Source organism: Salmo salar, chromosome ssa10 (genome assembly GCF_905237065.1).
Source record: "Salmo salar chromosome ssa10, Ssal_v3.1, whole genome shotgun sequence".
NCBI classification, from domain to species: domain Eukaryota; kingdom Metazoa; phylum Chordata; class Actinopteri; order Salmoniformes; family Salmonidae; genus Salmo; species Salmo salar.
The window spans coordinates 83,896,148-83,917,622 of NC_059451.1; the positions used below are offsets into that span (position 1 = coordinate 83,896,148).

General features: G+C 44.4%; 3 protein-coding genes across 4 annotated transcripts in view; 2 read left to right on the top strand and 1 right to left on the bottom strand.

Annotated features, from left to right (window-relative positions):
* Window positions 1–1,002: 1,002 nt before the first annotated feature.
* Window positions 1,003–5,962, top strand: si:ch211-194m7.8 (olfactomedin-4). The gene is made up of 5 exons (XM_014124361.2): window positions 1,003–1,251; window positions 1,484–1,642; window positions 1,798–2,010; window positions 4,711–4,843; window positions 5,005–5,962. Exons 1-5 carry the CDS (start codon window positions 1,219–1,221, stop codon window positions 5,841–5,843), a joined length of 1,377 nt encoding a protein of 458 aa, XP_013979836.1. The 5' UTR covers window positions 1,003–1,218; the 3' UTR covers window positions 5,844–5,962.
* Window positions 5,963–6,430: 468 nt separating this feature from the next.
* Window positions 6,431–16,277, bottom strand: si:dkeyp-50b9.1 (uncharacterized). Of its 2 annotated transcripts, XM_045688145.1 has the most exons (14): window positions 15,973–16,275; window positions 15,702–15,867; window positions 14,360–14,495; window positions 12,785–12,977; window positions 10,244–10,408; window positions 8,795–8,882; window positions 8,101–8,225; window positions 7,958–8,019; window positions 7,807–7,873; window positions 7,499–7,583; window positions 7,175–7,250; window positions 6,970–7,041; window positions 6,670–6,801; window positions 6,431–6,572 (listed from the first exon to the last, which is right to left on the bottom strand). In XM_045688145.1, exons 2-13 carry the CDS (start codon window positions 15,843–15,845, stop codon window positions 6,710–6,712), a joined length of 1,305 nt encoding a protein of 434 aa, XP_045544101.1. In that variant the 5' UTR covers window positions 15,846–15,867; window positions 15,973–16,275; the 3' UTR covers window positions 6,431–6,572; window positions 6,670–6,709. The 2 variants fall into 2 exon arrangements, with proteins under 2 accessions (XP_045544101.1, XP_045544102.1); XM_045688146.1 differs by lacking the exon at window positions 6,431–6,572 and having other exon boundaries at window positions 7,179–7,250; window positions 15,973–16,277.
* Window positions 16,278–16,310: 33 nt separating this feature from the next.
* The window catches only part of smpd3 (sphingomyelin phosphodiesterase 3), a 36,291-nt gene continuing 31,126 nt past the window's right edge, over window positions 16,311–21,475 (top strand). The window contains exon 1 of the mRNA XM_014124358.2: window positions 16,311–16,524. The gene's annotated coding sequence lies outside the window, so the exon portion shown is untranslated. The remainder of the gene's footprint in view (window positions 16,525–21,475) is intronic.

Genomic DNA, 21,475 nt, shown 5'->3' on the forward strand with positions numbered 1-21,475 from the left:
TGAACCATAATCCCAACTCATGACATCACTACCCTGCATGAATATGCAGGTTGCTAACCAACCAGGTTCAATGTTAGCAAGCTAACATTAGACTAACTAGCAAAGCAAATGGCTCTGAGATAGGAATAATAAGATCATACATGTATTGTTAGCTAGCTAGCTAACGGTACACTTTAATTTGAAATGAAAATGACTTTGTCAAAATTAGAAACGTGTAATATCTGAAAATGTAGCTAGTTAGACTATCTTACCAGTATACATCATGGATGGACGCTTCTCCCTGTCACGGGTGCCATGGTTGCCCTTAGTTTGAAGATGTAATCCGGAGACAGGTGTTTTTTCCATCTCCTTAGATATCATGCTCTAATTCAATTCCACTGATTTCAAAACTTGGTCCTCCAGAAAGTGGAGAGCAACACGTATGCAGTTCTACTACGCAATGCATTTAAAAAAAAGCCGTGATAGACAGGATTACCTACACATTCTGACCAGCTCAAATTGACAGAAGCGTCCTATATGGCAGACCAATCCAAACTCATCTCTCGGTGTGTCCAGCCCACTCATTATCTCAGCCAATTATGCCTTAATGGAAGGTTGCTTTCTTTTTATGTGGCTAAACCAGCTAGACTTGTAATTTAACAAATGTATTTGTATTTACAAATGGCATACAAGTCTGCTTTTAAGGCACATGAAAGTTCAAATGTTCTAGAAGGCATTTCTCCCCAAAAATGCATTTTGATTAAAATTGCTCTGCTGGGAAGTAGTGACCCACAACATACGCCTAGTTTCCTGAAACAAGTCACTATTAGGAAGGTGTTCTTATTGTTTTGTACACTCAGCGTAGATATGCAGATATGTAAATGTGTCCACAGTGCACACATGTTTCATAACATATTTTTGGGTGAAATGTGAAGACCTCAGCAAAGTGGGTTGCGCAGTAAGGGAATCATGAATTGCACAAAGAGGTAGGAATATGGAACACACTTCCTGTCACTGATTCCGCCACAACCCCAGTACATGTCCATATTTTGGTTTAATGGTTTCACATCCTGGTGATGAGCTAGATCTTTCTCAACCTCTGCATTTACATAGAAAAAAATTGCCTTCTACAGCAAAAGTAGTAACATCTGTGGCTGTGTACATCTGTGTGTCTGTGTTCTTAAAAGCCAAAGTTGTTCCTTTTTGTTTCAGTGTGCCGTGGGTACTCTAACACTGACCATGCTGTTGCTCCTGTTGCTCCTGACATCCACTGTGAGTTCTACTCTTTGTCCACACCACCTGTGTACTATTTTACATTACCTATCTCATACATCTAATATATTTTTTAAACCTCCACAGGTTTATGTTCATTGTAATTACAGCACACCTGAATTGTTCATATCTTTTTTTTAAGGGTTGATAGTATATTTTTGTTCAAGTAGATGTTTTTATTTTGGTGTATGTGAACAGTTTAACAGGAAAACTGCATACTGTGTATACACAGAGTAATGGTGATGCCCAGCGTATTCCTGGCTTGAAGAAGGATGACTCATGTTCATGTCAGGTCAACAGTAGTGTCTGGGCGTTCCCTGCCATGAAGTTTGAGGGGGTGCTGCAGCTGGTGCAGGACTGTGGCGACTCCCTGCAAAACCTCCAGGCACAGGTAAGGCGTGTTACAGTGGGCTATGATTATGTTCTGAAATGTTTTCCTGTTCCACAAACAACATGACCCTGGATATGGGATAAAAATTAAATTTTAGGGTAATAAGAGTGTATTTTAAGTTGATTGATAGCTGAAATTGTCAACTGATTGTTTAGGTGAAGCTGTCCAACGAGAGGCTTCCTGAGATCCAGGCCACCATTGAGAACGTGACAGCTCGCCTGGAGCCGTACCAGTACCTGAACGACCAGGGTCTGTACACCGCCCTGCACCTGCGTCAGCTAGCTAATGAACTGAGGGGGCTGGAGGAAGACATCACTTCCATACACCAAGACAAGCCAAGTGATCAGACTCAGAAACTGACCCAAGAGGTACATACAGTGTAGCTCACTTTAGAAACATGTCATTTTGGCCAATCTTACATGCTATCACAACAACACCAACTCTCTCAACCCACAGATATATTGATGAATTACAACATGTTATACAATCTGGCCAAGGTGGTTATACATGCATCTCAAATGGGGAAGAAATGAGAGCTTGCCAAGGTCTTTCTCTGGGTAGTCTAATGTGGTAACAAGGCTCCCCAAATTCTATCAGCATATCGATTGTGCTACCAGGGGTAGCAAAACCCTAGACCACTGTTATTCTAACTTCCGCGATGCATATAAGGCCCTCCCCCGCCCTCCCTTTGGAAAAGCTGACCACGACTCCATTTTGTTGCTCCCAGCCTATAGACAGAAACTAAAACAGGAAGCTCCCGCCCTCAGGTCTGTTCAACGCTGGTCCGACCAATCGGATTCCACGCTTCAAGATTGCTTCGATCACGTGGACTGGGATATGTTCCGCATTGCGGCGAACAACAACATTGACGAATACGCTGATTCGGTGTGCGAGTTCATTAACAAGTGCATCGGTGATGTTGTACCCACAGCATCTATTAAAACATTCCCCAACCAGAAACCGTGGATTGATGGCAGCATTCGCGCAAATCTGAACGCGCGAACCACTGCTTTTAATCAGGGCAAGGTGACCGGAAACATGACCGAATACAAACAGTGTAGCTATTCCCTCCGCAAGGCAATCAAACAAGCTAAGCGTCAGTACAGAGACAAAGTGGAGTCGCAATTCAACGGCTCAGACACGAGAGTTATGTGGCAGGGTCTACAGTCAATCACGGACTACAAAAGAAAAAACAGCCCCGTCGCGGATCACGATGTCTTGCTCCCAGACAGACTAAACAAGTTTTTTGCTCGCTTTGAGGACAACACAGTGCCACTGACACGGCCCGTTACCAAAACCTGCGGGCTCTCCTTCACTGCAGCCAACGTGAGTAAAACATTTAAACGTGTTAACCCTCGCAAGGCTGCCGGCCCAGACGGCATCCCCGGCCGCGTCATCAGAGCATGCGCAGATCAGCTGGCTGGTGTGTTTACAGACATATTCAATCAATCCTTATCCCAGTCTGCTGTTCCCACATGCTTCAAGAGGGCCACCATTGTTCCTGTTCCGCACACTGCCCTATCCCATCTGGACAAGAGGCATACCTATGTAAGAATGCTGTTCATCGATTACAGCTCAGCATTTAACACCATAGTACCCTCCAAACTCGTCATTAAGCTCGAGACCCTGGGTCTCGACCCCGCCCTGTGCAACTGGGTCCTGGACTTCCTGACGGGCCGCCCCCAGGTGGTGAGGGTAGGAAACAACATCTCCACCCCGCTGATCCTCAACATTGGGTCCCCACAAGGGTGTGTTCTCAGCCCTCTACTGTACTCCCTGTTCACCCATGACTGCGTGGCCATGCACGCCTCCAACTCAATCATCAAGTTTGCAGACAACACTACAGTGGTAGGCTTGATTACCAACAACGATGAGACGGCCTACAGGGAGGAGGTGAGGGCCCTCGGAGTGTGGTGTCAGGAAAATAACCTCACACTCAATGTCAACAAAACAAAGGAGATGATCGTGGACTTCAGGAAACAGCAGACGGAGCAGCCCCCTATCTACACTGACGGGACAGTAGTGGAGAGGGTGGAGAGTTTTAAGTTCCTCGACGTACACATCACGGACAAACTGAAATGGTCCACCCACACAGACAGCGTGGTGAAGAAGGCGCAGCAGCGCCTCTTCAACCTCAGGAGGCTGAAGAAATTTGGCTTGTCACCAAAAACACTCACAAACTTTTACAGATGCACAATCGAGAGCATCCTGTCGGGCTGTATCACCGCCTGGTACGGCAGCTGCTCCGCCCATAACCGGAAGGCTCTCCAGAGGGTAGTGAGGTCTGCACAACGCATCACCGGGTGCAAACTACCTGCCCTCCAGGACACCTACACCACCCGATGTCACAGGAAGGCCAAAAAGATCATCAAGGACAACAACCACCCGAGCCACTGCCTGTTCACCCCGCTATCATCCAGAAGGCGAGGTCAGTATAGGTGCATCAAAGCGGGGACCGAGAGACTGAAAAACAGCTTCTATCTCAAGGCCATCAGACTGTTAAACAGCCATCACTAACATTGAGTGGCTGCTGCCAACATACTGACTCAACTCCACCCACTTTAATAATGGAAAAATGTATGTAATCAATTTATCACTAGCCACTTTATATTATATAATGTTTACTTACCCTACATTACTCATCTCTTATGTATATACTGTATGCTATACCATCGACTGCATCTTGCCATCTGATGTAATTAAATATATCACTAGCCACTTTAAACAATGCCACTTTATTTAATGTTTTCATACCCTACATTACTCATCTCATATGTATATACTGTACTCTATACCATCTACTGCATCTTGCCTATGCCATTCGGCCATCACTCATTTATATATTTTTATGTACATATTCGTATTCATTCCTTTACACTTGTGTGTACAAGGTAGTTGTTGTGGAATTGTTAGGTTATTACTTGTTAGATATTACTGCATGGTCGGAACTAGAAGCACAAGCATTTCGCTACACTTGCATTAACATCTGCTAACCATGTGTATGTGACAAATACATTTGATTTGATTTGTGTAATATGCTAATTTTGTCACTTCACTGTGTCTCCCAGATTGGTAAGGTACGTAAGGAGGTAGATAAGATGCATTTGTCAAACACCTTTAACATGAAGACGGTGAAGGAAAAACTTCGCTCGCTGAAGAATGGCGTGGAGTCCTGTAGGACAATCCCAGAGGTGTTCATAAGTGAGTGTTGTGTTTATGTATGTTTCTGTGAGATAGCTAAAATATGTTATGGATTTTTTGTTGTTGATTAATTGCCATCATTTGGACTTTTATTGATGTAGAAAATCAATCCTGCCCTGACTGTATGACCATCTGATTGACTCCATTGTCTCTTATCCCAGGCAAGCAAGGTGTTTGCTCTCAACGCATCATGTCCAACATCAGCCCCCCTGTGATCACAAAGATCAGCCCGTATGGCAAAAGCTATACGTCTGGTTCCTGGGGTCGCCAGGCCAAGCAGGTCATGGAAGACCAGGAGGGCAGTGGGGTGTTCTACTGGGTTCAGCCCCTAGTGAACAGCCACAGACTGGGGAACACCGTTCGACGCTACCGCTCCTACGACGACTTCATGGCCTCCAAGAACCACGAGGATGTGTCCGTGGCACCGTCCTACAGCCATGCTAATGCCATCCAGGGCTCCGGCACGGTGGTGTATGGTGAGGCAGTGTTTTATAACTGCTACTACTCCCCTGAGCTGTGCCGCTATGACCTACAAACCAAGGTCACAACTCGTCTGAAGATCCCAGACATCGGTACCAACAACGAGTTTCCCTACTGCTACTACAACTGTAAAGACTGGACGGACACCGACTTTGCTGCTGATGAGACTGGCCTGTGGGTGATCTACAGCACACGGGGTAACCATGGGAACCTGGTGCTGAGCCGGCTAGACAGCGAGGCGTTCAACGTGACACACACTTGGACCACGCGCCTCTTCAAGAAGTCAGTGACTAATGCCTTCATGGTGTGCGGAATACTGTATGCCACCCGTTACATTGACCGGTTCCACGAGGAGGTGTTCTATGCATTTGACACAGCGACAGGTAAAGACGACAACACCCTGGCTCTTCCCCTGGAGAAGATTGAGAACGGTGTGGCCAGTCTGAGCTACAACCCCATCGACAGGCAGCTCTACATGTACAATGACGGTTACCTTCTGTCTTACCAAGCTATCTTTTAAAGTAAACCTTGTACATGATGTAGAAACAGTGTATACTGTGACAAATCCCACATTTTGCTGTTTTTCTGCTTATCTTTATAAACTTGACTTCTTCCTAAAAATAAAACCACAGCAATGAACCTCTGTAATTTTTTTTCATGTTAGTAAGGGTGGGCTAAAATGAGGTTCTAATTGTGTTGAGGTGCTATAAACACAATTATAAACTGGGTTGTTCAAGCCCTGAATGCTGATTGGCTGACAGCCGTGGTATATTAAACTGTATACCATGTGTATGACAAAACATTTATTTTTACTGCTCTAATTACGTTGGTAACCAGTTTATAATAGCTATAAGGCACCTCGGGGGTTTGTGGTATATGGCTAATATACCACGGCTAAGGGCTGTCTCCAGGCACTCGGCGTTGCGTCGTGCTTAAGAACAGCCTTTAGCCGTGGTATATTCGCCATATACAACACCCCCTCGGGCCTTATTTCTTAATTAACAGGCTGAACTGAGCTCTAAATTTGTTTATTCAGTCAATCTTTTTTCTCAATGGGGGCATTCACTTTCCTTTCCCCAAATCTACTGAGTTAGACATGTAACACACACACACACACACACACACACACACACACACACACACACACACACACACACACACACACACACACACACACACACACACACACACACTGATGATATGATCTCTCGATGTAGTCTTGTTGTATCCATAATAGTGCTCTTGTTCCCTGAAAATAAATACATAGAACATTCCACTAGTTATGAGCCCTTTTTTTTCCAAAATAGAAAGTACTGTTTCTATAACTCTTGTTCTGCAAATTGTACCTGAATCTTTTTCAGCTTGATTTCATTTTCAGCCTCTCTCCTACATCTCTGCATCTAGCGACAGGTCCAAAGGACTGGGAGGTGAGCTGATGGGTTCACTGGGAGATTCTGGGTCATTCTGGTTGGGATCATCTGAAAAACAGAACATCCTTAAAGCAAATGAATACTGTTTAATGTTCATATTCAAACATAGATATAAATAAAGCTTGGTGGAGATATCAGTAACTTGGTATGGCCAGTGCAGGGTGCTAGAAGGACTAAATGCGATCAGAACATGTTGGCAAAGCTAGCCACACTGACCTGAGTCGTAAATCACCTGCCTCTCTAGGAGCTGTCGCGTCTTCCTTAGTTTGTACTCCAAGAACTGCTGCTCTGTACACACAAACAACACAACAATGCTTCGTAATCTAAATTCTGTACAGCATTGTGGATATGACTGATCAAAACGGAGTAGGACCTATGTCTGAGTATATTATATGAGTATATAAACCCATGTGAAACGGACCTACTCTGTGCCGCCGCTCTCGCTCCTTGTCCAGCTCATTGTTCAGGTTGTCCACATCTCTCCTCTGTAACTCCAGCTGAATGTGTTAACACAAATACACATGATGTATATCTTATTGTGTACCCATTTTTATTTTGCTAATTTTCTGACTTTTTAACTCTGGCTTGTTGGGAAAGGACCCCTAAGAAGACATTTCACAGTAAAGTCTACACCTGTTGTATTCGGTGCATGTGACAAATACAATTTGATTTGATGTACATTTATCTATCCAGGCTATATATTCCATAGGATATCCTCAAAGGAGGAGTAGTTGGTTAGTCTCACCTGTTCTCTAAGGGTCTTGACCTCTCTGACTAGCCTTGTCACACACACAGCCTGCTGCTGATAGGCTGCCAGGGCCTTTGTCCTCCTGACAGAGATAGAGGAGACAACAATGACCTTCTGACAGGGCACAACAATCATAGTGTGTGATCTCACTTTCTATGTATTATGTTACACCATGTAATAACACTGAGACATTGCTGTGTAACCTCTGTGCTACTTTACATAGTCTCTGCTCTAATAAACAATGTTAGGGGTGGTCTCCATGGACACAGTTGGGGAGTGTCATGTTGTGTGCTTAATTAACTCACGCCATCTCCACCTCCAGCTTGAGCTCCGGCAGCATCAAGGAAAACCCAGGGTTACGGCTCTCTGACTCTGGAGGAAGAGAGGACGGTAAGGCTGGATTTATTGATATGACCAGTATTGAGCTCCCTGTGTGGTAAATGTCAGGTGGCTCACCTGTGGTGAAGGGAGGTAGATAACTCATTAGGGTGGTGTTGGTCCACTCATCCCTCACTTCTCTGATGAAAGACAGACAGAGGTAAGATGTAAACAACATGTTGAACAGGCAGACCGGTGGTGGCGATGATGTGTTTCAGTACCTGAACTTGTCGTTGAGCAGGGCGTCATCAGTGAGACCACAGCGTGAGAAGAAGTCCACCGCGTCTGTGTCAGCGTGAGCGAGGAATGCGTCGTAGGCCCCACACACTGATTGGGTCTTCAGCAGCTGACCACCACAGAGGAATAACGAAAATAAAGGTAAGCTTTTAGAATAGTATATCATCATCAAAAACAGATGCTGGTAGAATTGGAACTGACAGGTACTGCAGAACCATACAGTTCATTGTAAAGATGTGCAAATCCTCTCATGGCCAGCAGGGGGCCCTCTAACCACACAGAGACAGAGAGAGGATCAGAGACGCTGTATGACTGTGGCAGCAGACAGGGAAGAGCGCTGCCTTGATTTGACTGACACACCCAAACTCCTGACATAATAACAGACTGCTGGTTCATAGTTAAAGAAAACGTACATTCTGTATAGTTCACGCTCTGTGGTTACAGTATTTTGACCTTTCATCATGTACAACTTTTAGTTAGTAATATTATTTTTAACTGGATTTGCCTGGCAGTTATTTTTCATTTAGTTACTCCTTACTAAACCAGTATAGCCCAACATTACAGAGGGAATTTCTTCTGATTTCAGGTTCTCACTAAAGCACGGTTCACATGGCTACTGGGAACCTCTACTGTATATTCCCACTGAGCTGACAAACACATGCCCCAGCCCCACCCTACCTCTATGATGTAGCGACCCACTCCACAGTTCCGATAGCGCTTCCTGGTAGCCATCAGAGACAACTGTAGCACCTTCTCTCCTGTTGACCTGGTAAGGTGAAAGAGAGGTCAGACCTTCGCGTTTCTCAGTAGTGTTGTTGTTTGCTTCCGCTCAATGTCATGTCCATATTTCCACCAATAGCCATTACTATAGCGGTAATGCACATGATGGCCACACTACTATCATCCCCATTACCAGTGATGCTCTTATACTCCTGCATTGTATGCATTAGTGATGATCCCACCAGTTATGGCGATTAGCTAGCAAGCATCTATGCCTGAGTTGATCCCTCTCCTTATGGCCATTACCATCTCTGTTAATACTGCTTGTTATGTCCATAAGTAACCACTAGGGGTAATACTTCCAAATGTGATTAATATTACTGTATTTGAAGGACCACGTTCAATGGACTGGTGAGCCGCTAAAGCAGCAGATCTGAAACACTGTTGAGCTGCAGACTCTAAGCACTGTTTCTCACTCTGCCACCACCATTCACTTCACTGGACAAACTGTGAAAGTGTGGAGGCTCGGGTTGGGAGAGGTGGAAGCCATTGGCAGGGAGAGGAGAGGGGAGGGTGGGGGCAGCAGTGGAAAGGGAAGCAGTACGCTGCTGCTGCTCTCTCATTGGGAGGTAATTGCACACTACATTCCTCACAGCTCAGCGCAGTGTTCAGTTCAGCCATCCTCTGGAAATAGACGCAGGCAAGCCGAGAGGGTGTGGGAGGGATGCAGGCCACAAAGGGTGGGACCCAGACCTGACTTCCAGAAGGGGACTTATAATGACAAGGCCTCTTTCAGTTTGAAGATATACATTTAAAAAAACTCTTTAAAAAACCTGGAAGGAATCCGCCCAGTCCAAGAGGAGAGGATGGATGGAAATGGTAATGCCTGCTAGACACTGTACCCAGTCTGTTCCCTATACTGACTGGGTCATTGTGTTTAAGGGCATTTCCCGGACGGCCTTGGAGCTAAAACATTCCATTTTAATATGTCCTACCTGATTCATAAAAATGTGGGTTCAAATAGAATGTTGAAAACATGGTTCACACCCTGATGTAAATGCATTTTCTTCTGTGCAAAAACAGAGACAGGTGCTCAGGAATGCCTATGCTGTTGACAGAGGACTGAAAAAGGATAAATAACAGGAAACAGATTTTGGGAGAGAAATGTAGATGAAGACAGACAAGGAAATGATGTTCCTGTGGCAAAACCTGGGCTAGAGCTCAGCAAAAAGTATAGTATCTCTTTCAGGGTGTAACCTGTCCCAAATTTTCACCGAAAGCCCCATCACCTCACCCAGGATCATTTTCCTGTGTTACATTTTGACTATAATCTTTGTTCATTTTACCACAGTACCGCATATACCTGTGTACCTGATGTCTTACGCCTGCCCTCATACTGCTACTTACAATGTCTTTAACTCGTACGCTGCCGCCCCTACGATGAGGGACTCAGCTCCCACAGCTGTGGGCAGGAGTGGCTTGTCTTCTACCAGAGCCTCTCTCTGTGCCCTCCGCTCCCGTGCCCTGGCCAGGAACTCCTCCAGCCCCGTACAGAAGGTCTCCCACGCAGACCTGCAGGGATGGAACACTGCACAGTTATACACACAGAGATGGACTGACTGGGCCAAATAGTCCTCCTACTATAAGAGGACTAGAGGTATGACTATGTAATAAGACGCTCTTAGAAGCCAGGCCTAAAGAACGGACACAATGAAGACAACTGTCACTATGAATTACAGACAGTTACACAAGCTAGTAAACAAACACTACCAGGTTTTTCACTACAAAACACAAGAAGATATTTTGCCATGTCTCTGCTGTCTGATAATCAATCTGCAAAACGGTGTCGACACACAGTTATATATCATAATGTTTCCATGCTCTAAAAGCTCTGGGCGGTAGTGTTTCAGCTCTCTACCACATCACCTTGTACTTTGGGGTGCTTCAGTGCTCTGTAATAGAGTAGCTTCATACTGTTCGGTATAGGTTTGTTTCTTCCCCTGTGATAAAGCTGTACTGCAGGCAGGAACTGAGTAGTGGGTGTTTTGATATGGACTCTCCCTTCCAGGAAATGTAATCTCCAGAGCATCAGTGCTAATGTTAGTTGGGCCTGCTCTGCTCTGCTCTGCTCTGCTGCAGGGAAGCTAAGCTCTAGTTGGACAAGTGAGAGCACTTGGCTGACAGCAGTGTCAGCCTTGGGAGTGGATCTCCTCATAGTCCCTTAATCTCATTATCTTTAATACAGTCGCTCTTGTTAGCCGGGTCTCGCCTTGGGTTTACTTTGCCCTCATTTGTCATTCATGTCCATTACCATCACATCAAAATGCAGAGACACAACCTTGCAGCTATCAACACACTTACACTCACACATGCACTCTCACGCGCACACCCACATATATGCGCAGCTGAACACACACATTGGAGGATATTGACACAACAAGCTGACAACTCACAGTCCTGAGACCATGCCACTACGTATGTAATACACTCAAACACAGTCAGATACTACTCACTGGGAACAGAAGTCAGATACTACTCACTGGGAACAGAAGTCAGATACTACTCACTGGGAACAGAAGTCAGATACTACTCACTGGGTACAGAAGTCAGATACTACTCACTGGGAACAGAAGTCAGATACTACTCACTGGGAACAGAAGTCAGATACTACTCACTGGGAACAGAAGTCAGATACTACTCACTGGGAACAGAAGTCAGATACTACTCACTGGGAACAGAAGTCAGATACTACTCACTGGGAACAGAAGTCAGATACTACTCACTGGGTACAGAAGTCAGATACTACTCACTGGGTACAGAAGTCAGATACTACTCACTGGGAACAGAAGTCAGATACTACTCACTGGGTACAGAAGTCAGATACTACTCACTGGGTACATAAGTCAGAAGTAAGAATAACGAGGCTATATACAGGGGGCACCGGTACCGAGTCAGAGTGCAGGGGTACAGGCTAGTTGAGGTAATCTGTACATGTAGGTGGGGGCAAAGTGAATATGTAGGTAACAAACAAACAGCGAGTAGCAGCAGTGTACGGAGGAGGGGGGGGGGGGTCAACTTAAATTGTCCAGTGGTGATATTTATGAATTGTTCAGCAGTCTAATGGCTTGGGGGTAGAAGTTGTTGAGGAGCCTTTTGGTCCTAGACTTGGAGCTCCAGTACCGCTTGCCGTGCGGTAGCAGAGAAAACAGTCTATAACTTGGGTGACTGGAGTCTCTGACAATTTTCTGGGCTTTCCTCTGACACCGCCTATTATATAGGTGCTGGATGGCAGGATGCTTGTCAACTAACGTGAATTCAAAGTAAAATGAACAACAACAAAAATACAATCTAATTGGATTTAGGGTCAAAGTTGGATCTGCCATGTCCTGTTATTCCAGAGCAGAGATTCTGGTAGCCCCTTCTGTTTGTAAGTGTCTTTCAGCCCATCCTATTTAAGCACCAAACAATCCTATCAGCTTTCTGGTTCCCCTGAGGATCCACCTTTATATTCATCTTTCTGTTGGACTGGTGAACTAATAGAGTTGTTTGGAAATGACCTGCCACAGATAATTATTTATTCATAGACTTGGTGATCAATTCAACCCAGTATTCAGACCAATAAATATCATTTCCATGGCACTCACTACGGCAATGCATTTGGAAATGACTTCAATGTGCGTAAATACCTTATTTCATTCATTCATTCGTTTGTTTGTTCATTCGTTTGTCTTAAATTCTTGGATTGTTTAGGGATTAGTGAGACTGATGTTGGCATTCTAAGTCAGTTCTATATGGATCCATCATGTATTAGTGTGAGCTCATGGATCAACACACCTGCCAATACCAAGAAGAGCTTTTTGAAATCAGGAGTGTTACAGTACTATGAGCCAATGTAACAGTGGGTCAGAGGCAGTGCAATGGGATGCATGAGTTACTGTAGCACTGTACCTGGGCTCTGTGCCCTCCTCGCCATCTTCATGCTCATCAGAGCTGTCATCTGAACTGTCTTCTGATTCGCTGAACACTTGGAGGTATCGTCCCTCTGATTCTCTATCCCCATTTACCACTACAGGGACAGGAGGGCTCACTGGTTCCCGTCGAGGACTGGGCAGTGGTCTGCTTCTGTACTCCTCTAAAACATCTGGAGAGAGAGAGGGGCATGGAGAAAGAAACAGATAGAGGTGCAGGGGGAAAGAGAGAGGAGCAAGGGGAGAGATAGTGGAGCAGGGGGAAAGGGAGAGAGGAGCAAGGGGGAAGAGAGAGAGAGAGGAGCAGGGGGGGAAAAGAGAGAGAGGAGCCAGGGGGGAGAAAGAGAGAGAGGAGCGGGGGGAAAGAGAGAGAGGAGCAGGGGGAATGAGAGAGAGGAGCAGGGGGAAGAGAGGGTAGCAGGGGGAAGAGAGGGTAGCAGGGGGAGAGAGAGTGGAGCAAGGGAAAAGAGAGAGAGGAGTGGGGAGAGAGGAGCAGGAGGAAAGAGAAAGAGGGGAATGGAGATAGAAAGAGAGAGAGGAGCAGGGGGGAAGAGAGGGTAGCAGGGGGAAGAGAGGGTAGCAGGGGGAGAGAGAGTGGAGCAAGGGAAAAGAGAGAGTGGAGCAGGGGGAAAGAGAGAGAGGAGCGGGGAGAGAGGAGCAGGAGGAAAGAGAAAGAGGGGAATGGAGATAGAAAGAGAGAGAGGAGCAGGGGGGAAGAGAGAGAGGAGCAGGGGGGAAGAGAGAGAGGAGCAGGGGTGGAAAGAGAGAGGAGCAGGGGGAAAGAGAGAGAGGAGCAGGGGAAAAGAGAGAGGAGCAGGGGTGGAGAGAGAGAGGAGCAGGGGGAAAGAGAGAGAGGAGCAGGGGTGGAAAGAGAGAGGAGCAGGGGGAAAGAGAGAGAGGAGCAGGGGGAAAGAGAGAGAGGAGCAGGGGTGGAGAGAGAGAGAGGAGCAGGGGGGAAGAGAGAGAGGAGCAGGGGTGGAAAGAGAGAGGAGCAGGGGGAAAGAGAGAGAGGAGCAGGGGGGAAGAGAGAGGAGCAGGGGTGGAGAGAGAGAGGAGCAGGGGGAAAGAGAGAGAGGAGCAGGGGTGGAAAGAGAGAGGAGCAGGGAGAAAGAGAGAGAGGAGCAGGGGGAAAGAGAGAGAGGAGCAGGGGTGGAAAGAGAGAGAGGAGCAGGGGTGGAAAGAGAGAGAGGAGCAGGGGGAAAGAGAGAGAGGAGCAGGGGTGGAAAGAGAGAGAGGAGCAGGGGGAAAGAGAGAGAGGAGCAGGGGTGGAGAGAGAGAGGAGCAGGGGGGAAAGAGAGAGAGGAGCAGGGGTGGAGAGAGAGAGGAGCAGGGGGAAAGAGAGAGAGGAGCAGGGGTGGAAAGAGAGAGGAGCAGGGGGAAAGAGAGAGAGGAGCAGGGGGAAAGAGAGAGAGGAGCAGGGGTGGAGAGAGAGAGAGTTGCAGAGACAAAGATGGAGCAGGATATTACAGAGCATGTTTGATGTCTGATGTCTATCTCCAAAAAGGCCCACTCTAACTGTATGAATAATAATCATACTTTAGAAAGTGAAGTATACCTGAGGGTTGCCTGAGCAGGATAATAGTGTGCGTTCCATGGCTGTGTACCGTGTCATGGACGTCTCGAGGGCCAACATCCGGGAGAGACACATCAAACAGAGCAACCACTGAACTCAGGATATCCATATTTTCTACCTATGGAAAACACACTCATGAACACACACACACACAACCCTTCCATATCCTACTCTTCCAAGACACTGAGATTTAGCAGGATTTGAAAGTGTAATCAATTAAGAATGAGAGTTCTGGGACAAGTAAAGGCCTGAGGCAGGAGGAATACCATTGATGATAATATGACCTATATGTATAAAATCCACATCTGTACAGACAGGCTCGTGAAACGCGGAAGAAGCCAGGAAATGGGAGGCAGAGAAGTCGAAGGGGTGGAAAGAATATCTTAATGAAAGTATGAACGAGAGGAAATGAGATGGGTGATGAGAAAGAGATAATGGGAGAAGGTGTGTGTTTTGTGTGTGTACGTGCCTATACTTGTTTGTGTACAGTTGTAAGATCTTAATTTGAACACTTGTTGCTTAATATTAAATGCAGACGAGCTTCATGATTCACATAAATTCACTGATAACCTGAACTAACACTTGGTTATATTAACAGTATTGCACTTTTCATATATCCTCATTTTGTCCAGCTAATAGCCTAACCACCAGTCAAGCAACATTATGGACTAAACGTTAAAATCCTGTTGCTGCGGGATTATTTTGCTGTGACAATAGTGGTCAAATTAAGATCCAACACCTGTATGTGTGCACTTGCTATTTTTCTCTCCCTCTCTCTCTCCTATTCTACTGTAGCTATTGCAATAATGTGTTTAGTCATCTACAGTGGTTTCGCAACAAATGAACTTCACAACCAAAGCTAGATTCAGTGTGTGTCTATGAATAGGATGAGGGTAAACCCCAGGCAGCAACACATGCACACAACCCACACAAATGCGCATGAGAATACAGACTTGGCTGCACAACTATACAGTATCTTCTAATGATCAAACATAAGGGCAATGTTTCTATATGTTGCATCTTGGCTACACAGCAACACTCCCTAACCCCTTTGGCAGAGCCAGGCATTACCGTCATGTATTTTTAGTGGTCCCAGAAGAGTGAATGCATTTGGACTGCACTCTATAATTAATCTGATTGCCTGTGAGAGGAATTCATCATAGAGTCTGTGGGTATGATGACACTTGTGCTGTTTCCAGCGGAAAAGGGGTGCTATGGTCGGGAGGGGATGGACAGATGCACACAAGTTATTCAATGTGAGTGAGGAGGTATGTCTAGATAAGAAGGAAAACGGATGCAGGGGAGTGGCAGGGGTTGCGAGTACCTGTGGAACGAGCTCATTGGCATCACTGATTCCCAGCAGCTCGTAGAAGTGAACTTTGATGGGCTGTGCAGTAAAGTCACCTCTGCTGCCATCTATTTTGGGCTTGAATTTCACTGTGTGGAGACGGACCACACAACCATCCATATTCACAGGCTCTTTATTTACCCTGCAGTAATGACAGCAACAACAAAAATACTTGTCATCTTATCATTCAAGTCGAAGCTAACAGCTAATTAGCTAGCCAGTGTCTGATACGAGCTATGTTACTTACTTGCCTGCTGCTGGTAGCCTACAAAAACTCCAATGTTATGTTATGGTAACTATGGAAACACTGTGACCGACTGTGCCTTCTGGGAATTGAAGTCTAAGAAATTTTACACCACAAAAGACGCGAACTAGAATCTCACTGAGAAGTGACGTGTGGTGTCAGGTAGCGTGTTTGAGTGAGCCATGCAATCTCACGTTTGCATTTCTACTTAATTCAAATAGTACATTTAATGGAGTTAAAACCAACCCAACTGCCCGAACAAGAACCAGAGTGGTCGTCATGAGAGGTTACAAGGTTTGTCTCTGCCTTTCGATTGGCGGTGGTCGTTATGAAAAGGGAGTGGCATCGTAGCCGGTGAGCTATGACGTCAATGGAGCTGTTCAAAGTGTGGTGGTGCTGGAAGGAATCTCACGCAGTTCATCAGCACAGGCTCCGCGGCCATAAAGTGGACTGGATTTCAGAGCATCAAAGGCTATTATCACGGTTCAGAGGGGGAGAATACCGAAGACAAATAGTGTTCCACCTGTTTGAATAAATCGGCGAGATCTGAAAGAAGTGAGTAGCTATTCCGAATCGCATGATTTGCGAGGGAACAAGGGTTGGGATCATGAAGAAATTTGGATTTTAGAACATCTTGAGCACGTTGCGATAGTAGAAATGTTTCTTTGCCCTTGTGAATTTTTAACCATAGACAAACGGTCTTGATTGGTTACTTCGGGTTACCTCTAGCCTATAATAGCTTTATTGATGCGTTTTTGTCTTTGTAATCCGCTCCTTTCACCTCAATGACTATTGCATGCACAATGGGATGATTTGACTGGTATTTCCATAAGTCTCAAGGATCGAATGTTCAAGTCATCATCGAGTGTGTGTTTGTGTGTAAAAGACGAGGGAGAGCGAGAAAGAGAGACGTTGTTCGTTTCACATAGACTAGTCTAGTAAATCAAACCCATGGAATAAAAAAATACATTATCCGCGCACGTTTCATATAGCCTACTCCTCGTAATTAATTGTCTCTAAATATTATATTCTCTTCAACATGATTGTGAGGGGAGGGCTGTGCCGGGCGGCTAGGCGAAGTCACTCGGACATAGTGGCTAGGAGAAGTCACTTGGATATAGTTAGAAAAATATACCCTTTTAGGAGAAGTCGTAATAACAGTTTGCCTGAAATCAGTAGGCCTAGATATCAACACTGTCTGGACAGAATTGTAGCCTACACTCTTTCCAAAAGGGTTCTTTGCGGGGGATAGGGTTCTACCAAGAAGCGTTTTTATCTGAAGAGCCCTTTTTGGAAGCCGTGGGTTCTTTGAAGGCAAAGGGTTCTACCTAGAACCTTTTTCATCCCAATAGCCGTTTTTAGAAGAAAGGGTTCTTTTATGATTATTTGGAAGGCAATAAGGATTCTTTGGAAAGTACGAAAGGTTCCACATACATTGAACACTTTGAATATGGATACTTTTTTATTTTAGCTTGGACAGCAGGAGTTTGAGTCATCTTAAAAAGATAGATGTGAGCATGTTTTAAACTGTACCAATAAAGGAATATTTGTAGGCTGAATGTATCTGGTATTCTCTTATTCATTTTATATGTACAGTAATGACATAGTTGATATCTTTGCCATGGTTTCTTTCTTTAAAATGAGTATTTTCTGTGATTTTATTTGAGCAGAATAGGATTATAGAAGGGAGTATGTATGGTACACAGTAAATTGGCCAGTTTGACTGACCTCATGTTGATTATTCAGTGTAACATTTCTAGTGTTGATTCAGGAGTTAAATTAACTTAACACTCAGTGGCGTGAAATAACCTACAACCAGAGTTGAATGTAGAGTAAAACACTCAAAACCACACCCATCATTATGATATTTCCCAGCATGGTCTATTGCAGGTTGATTTTCAGAATTGTTTGTTTCAATATCTGTGTTTTTGCATGTAGATTGATTAGTTCATTAATCTTATGCTATACAAAGATAAATTATATACATTTTTCTAAATTAATCCAAACTGTTAGTAGTTGGACTTATTGCACCCATTACTGAGATTGATGTTCCAGTTTAGATAATTTACGTACTCTCATTAATTAATCTTCCCTACCCTGACATGTGTTCTGTATGCATGTGGTGGGTGATTAAAAGTACCAATTGTTGGATATCCTCACTCTGGCTGGATTCCAATAGGAATTACACATCCCTTTGCAAGCCAGCATAATGTGACTTGCAGGCTTGATGTGGTCTGTAAACCAGGAGTTTCAGAGCACTGTTTTAATGTATAACTAAGCCCTCTACAAAAGGCCTAATGATATATGTAATGTATTGTAATAAATCGTTTTTTTAAAGGCTATTACGACTGGTGGAACCGTTCATAGACGGTTCTAGGAATAACTTTTAGATGATAAAAGGGTTCATGGTAGAGCCATTTATAGAGGATTCTATAAGAAGAACCCTTCATAGAGGGTTCTAGGTAGAACCATTTACAGAAGGTTCTATGAATTACCCTTCATAGAGGGTTCTAGGTAGAACCCTCTGGAAAGGGTCCTCCCTAGAACCAAAAATGATTCCCCTATGGAGACAAGCCGAAGAACCCTATATGGTTATACTAAGCACTTTTTTTTCTAAGAGTGTATTGAAATAGGGTAGTGTTATTGACTGAACATGGCTACTGATTTAGCCCCCATGTTGCTGTAGATTCAGTGGAAACAACATCTTTGATTGCGGATGGTGATGTTATTCCAATGATAGGTGTGGCACAGCCGGTGTGCACAGGCTGCTCTCTCAGTCGGTGTCCATCTCTGATCCGCTTTTTGGCTGACGTGGTGAAAAAGAGTCAGGTGCTATAAAACTCCTCCCTTCTCGTGAATAGACGCTCAAAGCTGAGGTGACAAGGGAGGGAGCAAGAGGATGCTGGTAGCTGATAGGCCTAAGTGTGTCCCATTAATTAAAACACAGCCTGCAACTCGTATTTTTTAATTTTTTTATCGGGGCACTGATGGCCAAGTGTGATAGGCTATCTTCAAAATGTGGGTAAAGAAAATATAGGCATACAATCTTCAAAGTAGCCTATAATTTGATAGAATTGAGTGGGTCTACTTTCACTTTATCACAGACCTGCCCAGTGTATGTCTGGCTTGCCTATCAAACGCCCATCTAACCACTGTTCAATAATGAACCAGGTGGTCGGGCCAGATGGGGGTTGATGGGCCTTGCACAGGTGATACAGGATACTTCAGGATTCGGTTTCTTTTGTGTGTAACCTACATTACAGTCTCATGAGTAAGTGACAGCCAAATGTAAATAAGAAGCCAGTGACAGTGGTGACAGAAAAACATTCATGTTCACTGTCACTGTCATTATAGTCTTCAATAGATAGGCCTTGTGTGTGTTTTTGTCCATGCAGCTCCAGAGGGAGTAGGGTCCTTAAAGGAAAAATACATTTTGGTATTTTTTTTTCATTAGTGTTAGCAATCAAGTTTTCAAGATATAGGACTTTCAAAAAGCAAATTGTCACCACCTACGTCATCATGTATCATGTATCAACAGTGGACTAATGGGCTCCTTTAAGTGCTATCAAGTGAGGCTGAATACACGACTTGGTACATGGAAATGCTCTGTTGTGTATCCTGCAAGCAGGCAATTTTCTCAGCAAGAGGATGCAATCACTAATCAAATGCATTGTTGAATGCTTTTAGCAAAAGAGCAGCAATACAACACTGGTCCCACTGTAAACATCTACAGTCTTGGTGACAAAAAGTTGTTCCTGAGCTTCAAGAGGGGATGGGGCCCTCTGCCATTCTAGGCCTACACTGCTTTCACTTTTTGGGACACTGAGCAAGTTGACAAGGCTCTCTCTCCATTTAGGCCCATACACTTAGAAAAAAGGCGCTATCTAGGACCTAAAAGGGTTCTTTGGCTGTCCCCATAGGAGAACCCTTTGAAGAACCCTATTTGGTTCCATGTAGAACCCTTTCCACAGAGGGTTTCACGTGGAACCCAAGAGAGTTCTACCTGGAAAAGGGTTTTACCTGGAGCCAAAAAGTGTTCTCCTACGGGGACAGCTGAAGAACCCTTTTGGAACCCTTTTTTCTTAAGAGTGTGTCTTCTTCCTTCTTTCTTTCATTTACTCCATTCTAACCATCTGCCTATTTTCAGCATACATTATCTTTCCATCCAAGTCCATTTGCCTTTCACTCTCCTCTCTCACACAACCCTGTCCCTCTCTGTCTGTCTCTGCCATCTCCCTTTCCTCTCCCTCTGTTTGTTTCCATTCACAGTGCCTGAGTTAGGTAGTCAGTGTTGTGTAACCTGATGTTCCCGTGGATGTATTATTATACAAAGTGTAATGTTCCAAAACTCAGCGAAGCTGGCTCAATTTAGTCTAACCCACGTCACAGTATTGACACAGCAAACTGAATCACATAAATACATCATGTAAGAATACCTGAAAATACTTCTCTCAATGCTTCCACTTTTCAGCATAAGACAAGTTGGCTCGGACAACAAACATCATGCAAAAATATATTTCAGTAAGATTTATTTGAACACTGATATAATGATTCTTCATATATCTGAACAGTTACACAAACTATGAACCCCACTTTAAACACTCAGGCCTAAGAACAGAGGATTTACTGCAGGTTTATTAGATGCACATGACCCCTCTGATTCTATGGCATTTAGAAAAGATTACTGACATCTCAGACGTCATTCAGAGTGGGCACTCAAACAACACACAGGGATGGAACAATATAACACAGTTCAATTGATAATCCCAAACAGTATAGCAGATTTGATTTGTGTGCTCTAAAATCTGATCTCTTCAGATGAAAGTAACTGTACAGTGTTTACAGGTTTCTCTGAAATATGACCTATAATGAATTACAATATGAGTGAAATAGTTGCTAATTAAGTATGTTAAAGTGCAGCTTTTCTGTGTTGGAATGGTGTGGGCGTACCCCAACAACCAAATGGTGTGGGTGTATACCGGTCATTACAAATATTAATGCGAGTACACCGCTGATTGGCCAGCTCATCCTACTCGGGATGACATCATCCTCTATGAGGAAATAGCAAGCATTTTCTTTTCAAGTCTGTTTGAGATACAAGTTTAAGGTGGGGTTTTTGAAGTGTTTTTTTCTCCAATTTATGCTTTGGCCACAAATACAAGTATAGGATGAGTCAACAACATTATTTGGGAATGAGCTAATAGAATATGAACTTTTAAAAGTGAGATTTTCATTGGACGGTTTAGGAAAAAAAACATTTGCTGGTGGATTTTCATGTGCTAAAAATATGACTCAAAGTATAGGACAGAGCAGCCTACAATTATTCTAGTAGAGTGCCATGGTGGGATTTACTCAGCAGGGATATGCTAAGTTTTATTTAATGACCTCTCACTGATCATGTGTTTAAGCCAGTTCATAGTATGTGTGTTCATAGTATGTGGTAGGGAAGGAGGGACAGGGAGACCTGGGTGATATTGGCAGTGTTTTGTGAACAGACTTTGTGAAC

Excerpts from the sequence above, each read along its gene's own strand:
- si:dkeyp-50b9.1 (XM_045688145.1), bottom strand. The coding sequence starts at position 15,845 with ATGGATGGTTGTGTGGTCCGTCTCCACACAGTGAAATTCAAGCCCAAA. Across the intron at positions 8,226-8,794 it reads TGGGTCGCTACATCATAGAG|CTGCTGAAGACCCAATCAGT; the intron begins GTAGGGTGGGGC and ends TGTGGTGGTCAG. Across the intron at positions 7,584-7,806 it reads AAGCTGGAGGTGGAGATGGC|GAGGACAAAGGCCCTGGCAG; the intron begins GTGAGTTAATTA and ends TATCTCTGTCAG.
- si:ch211-194m7.8 (XM_014124361.2), top strand. The coding sequence starts at position 1,219 with ATGCTGTTGCTCCTGTTGCTCCTGACATCCACT. Across the intron at positions 1,643-1,797 it reads TGCAAAACCTCCAGGCACAG|GTGAAGCTGTCCAACGAGAG; the intron begins GTAAGGCGTGTT and ends CTGATTGTTTAG. Across the intron at positions 2,011-4,710 it reads CTCAGAAACTGACCCAAGAG|ATTGGTAAGGTACGTAAGGA; the intron begins GTACATACAGTG and ends TGTGTCTCCCAG.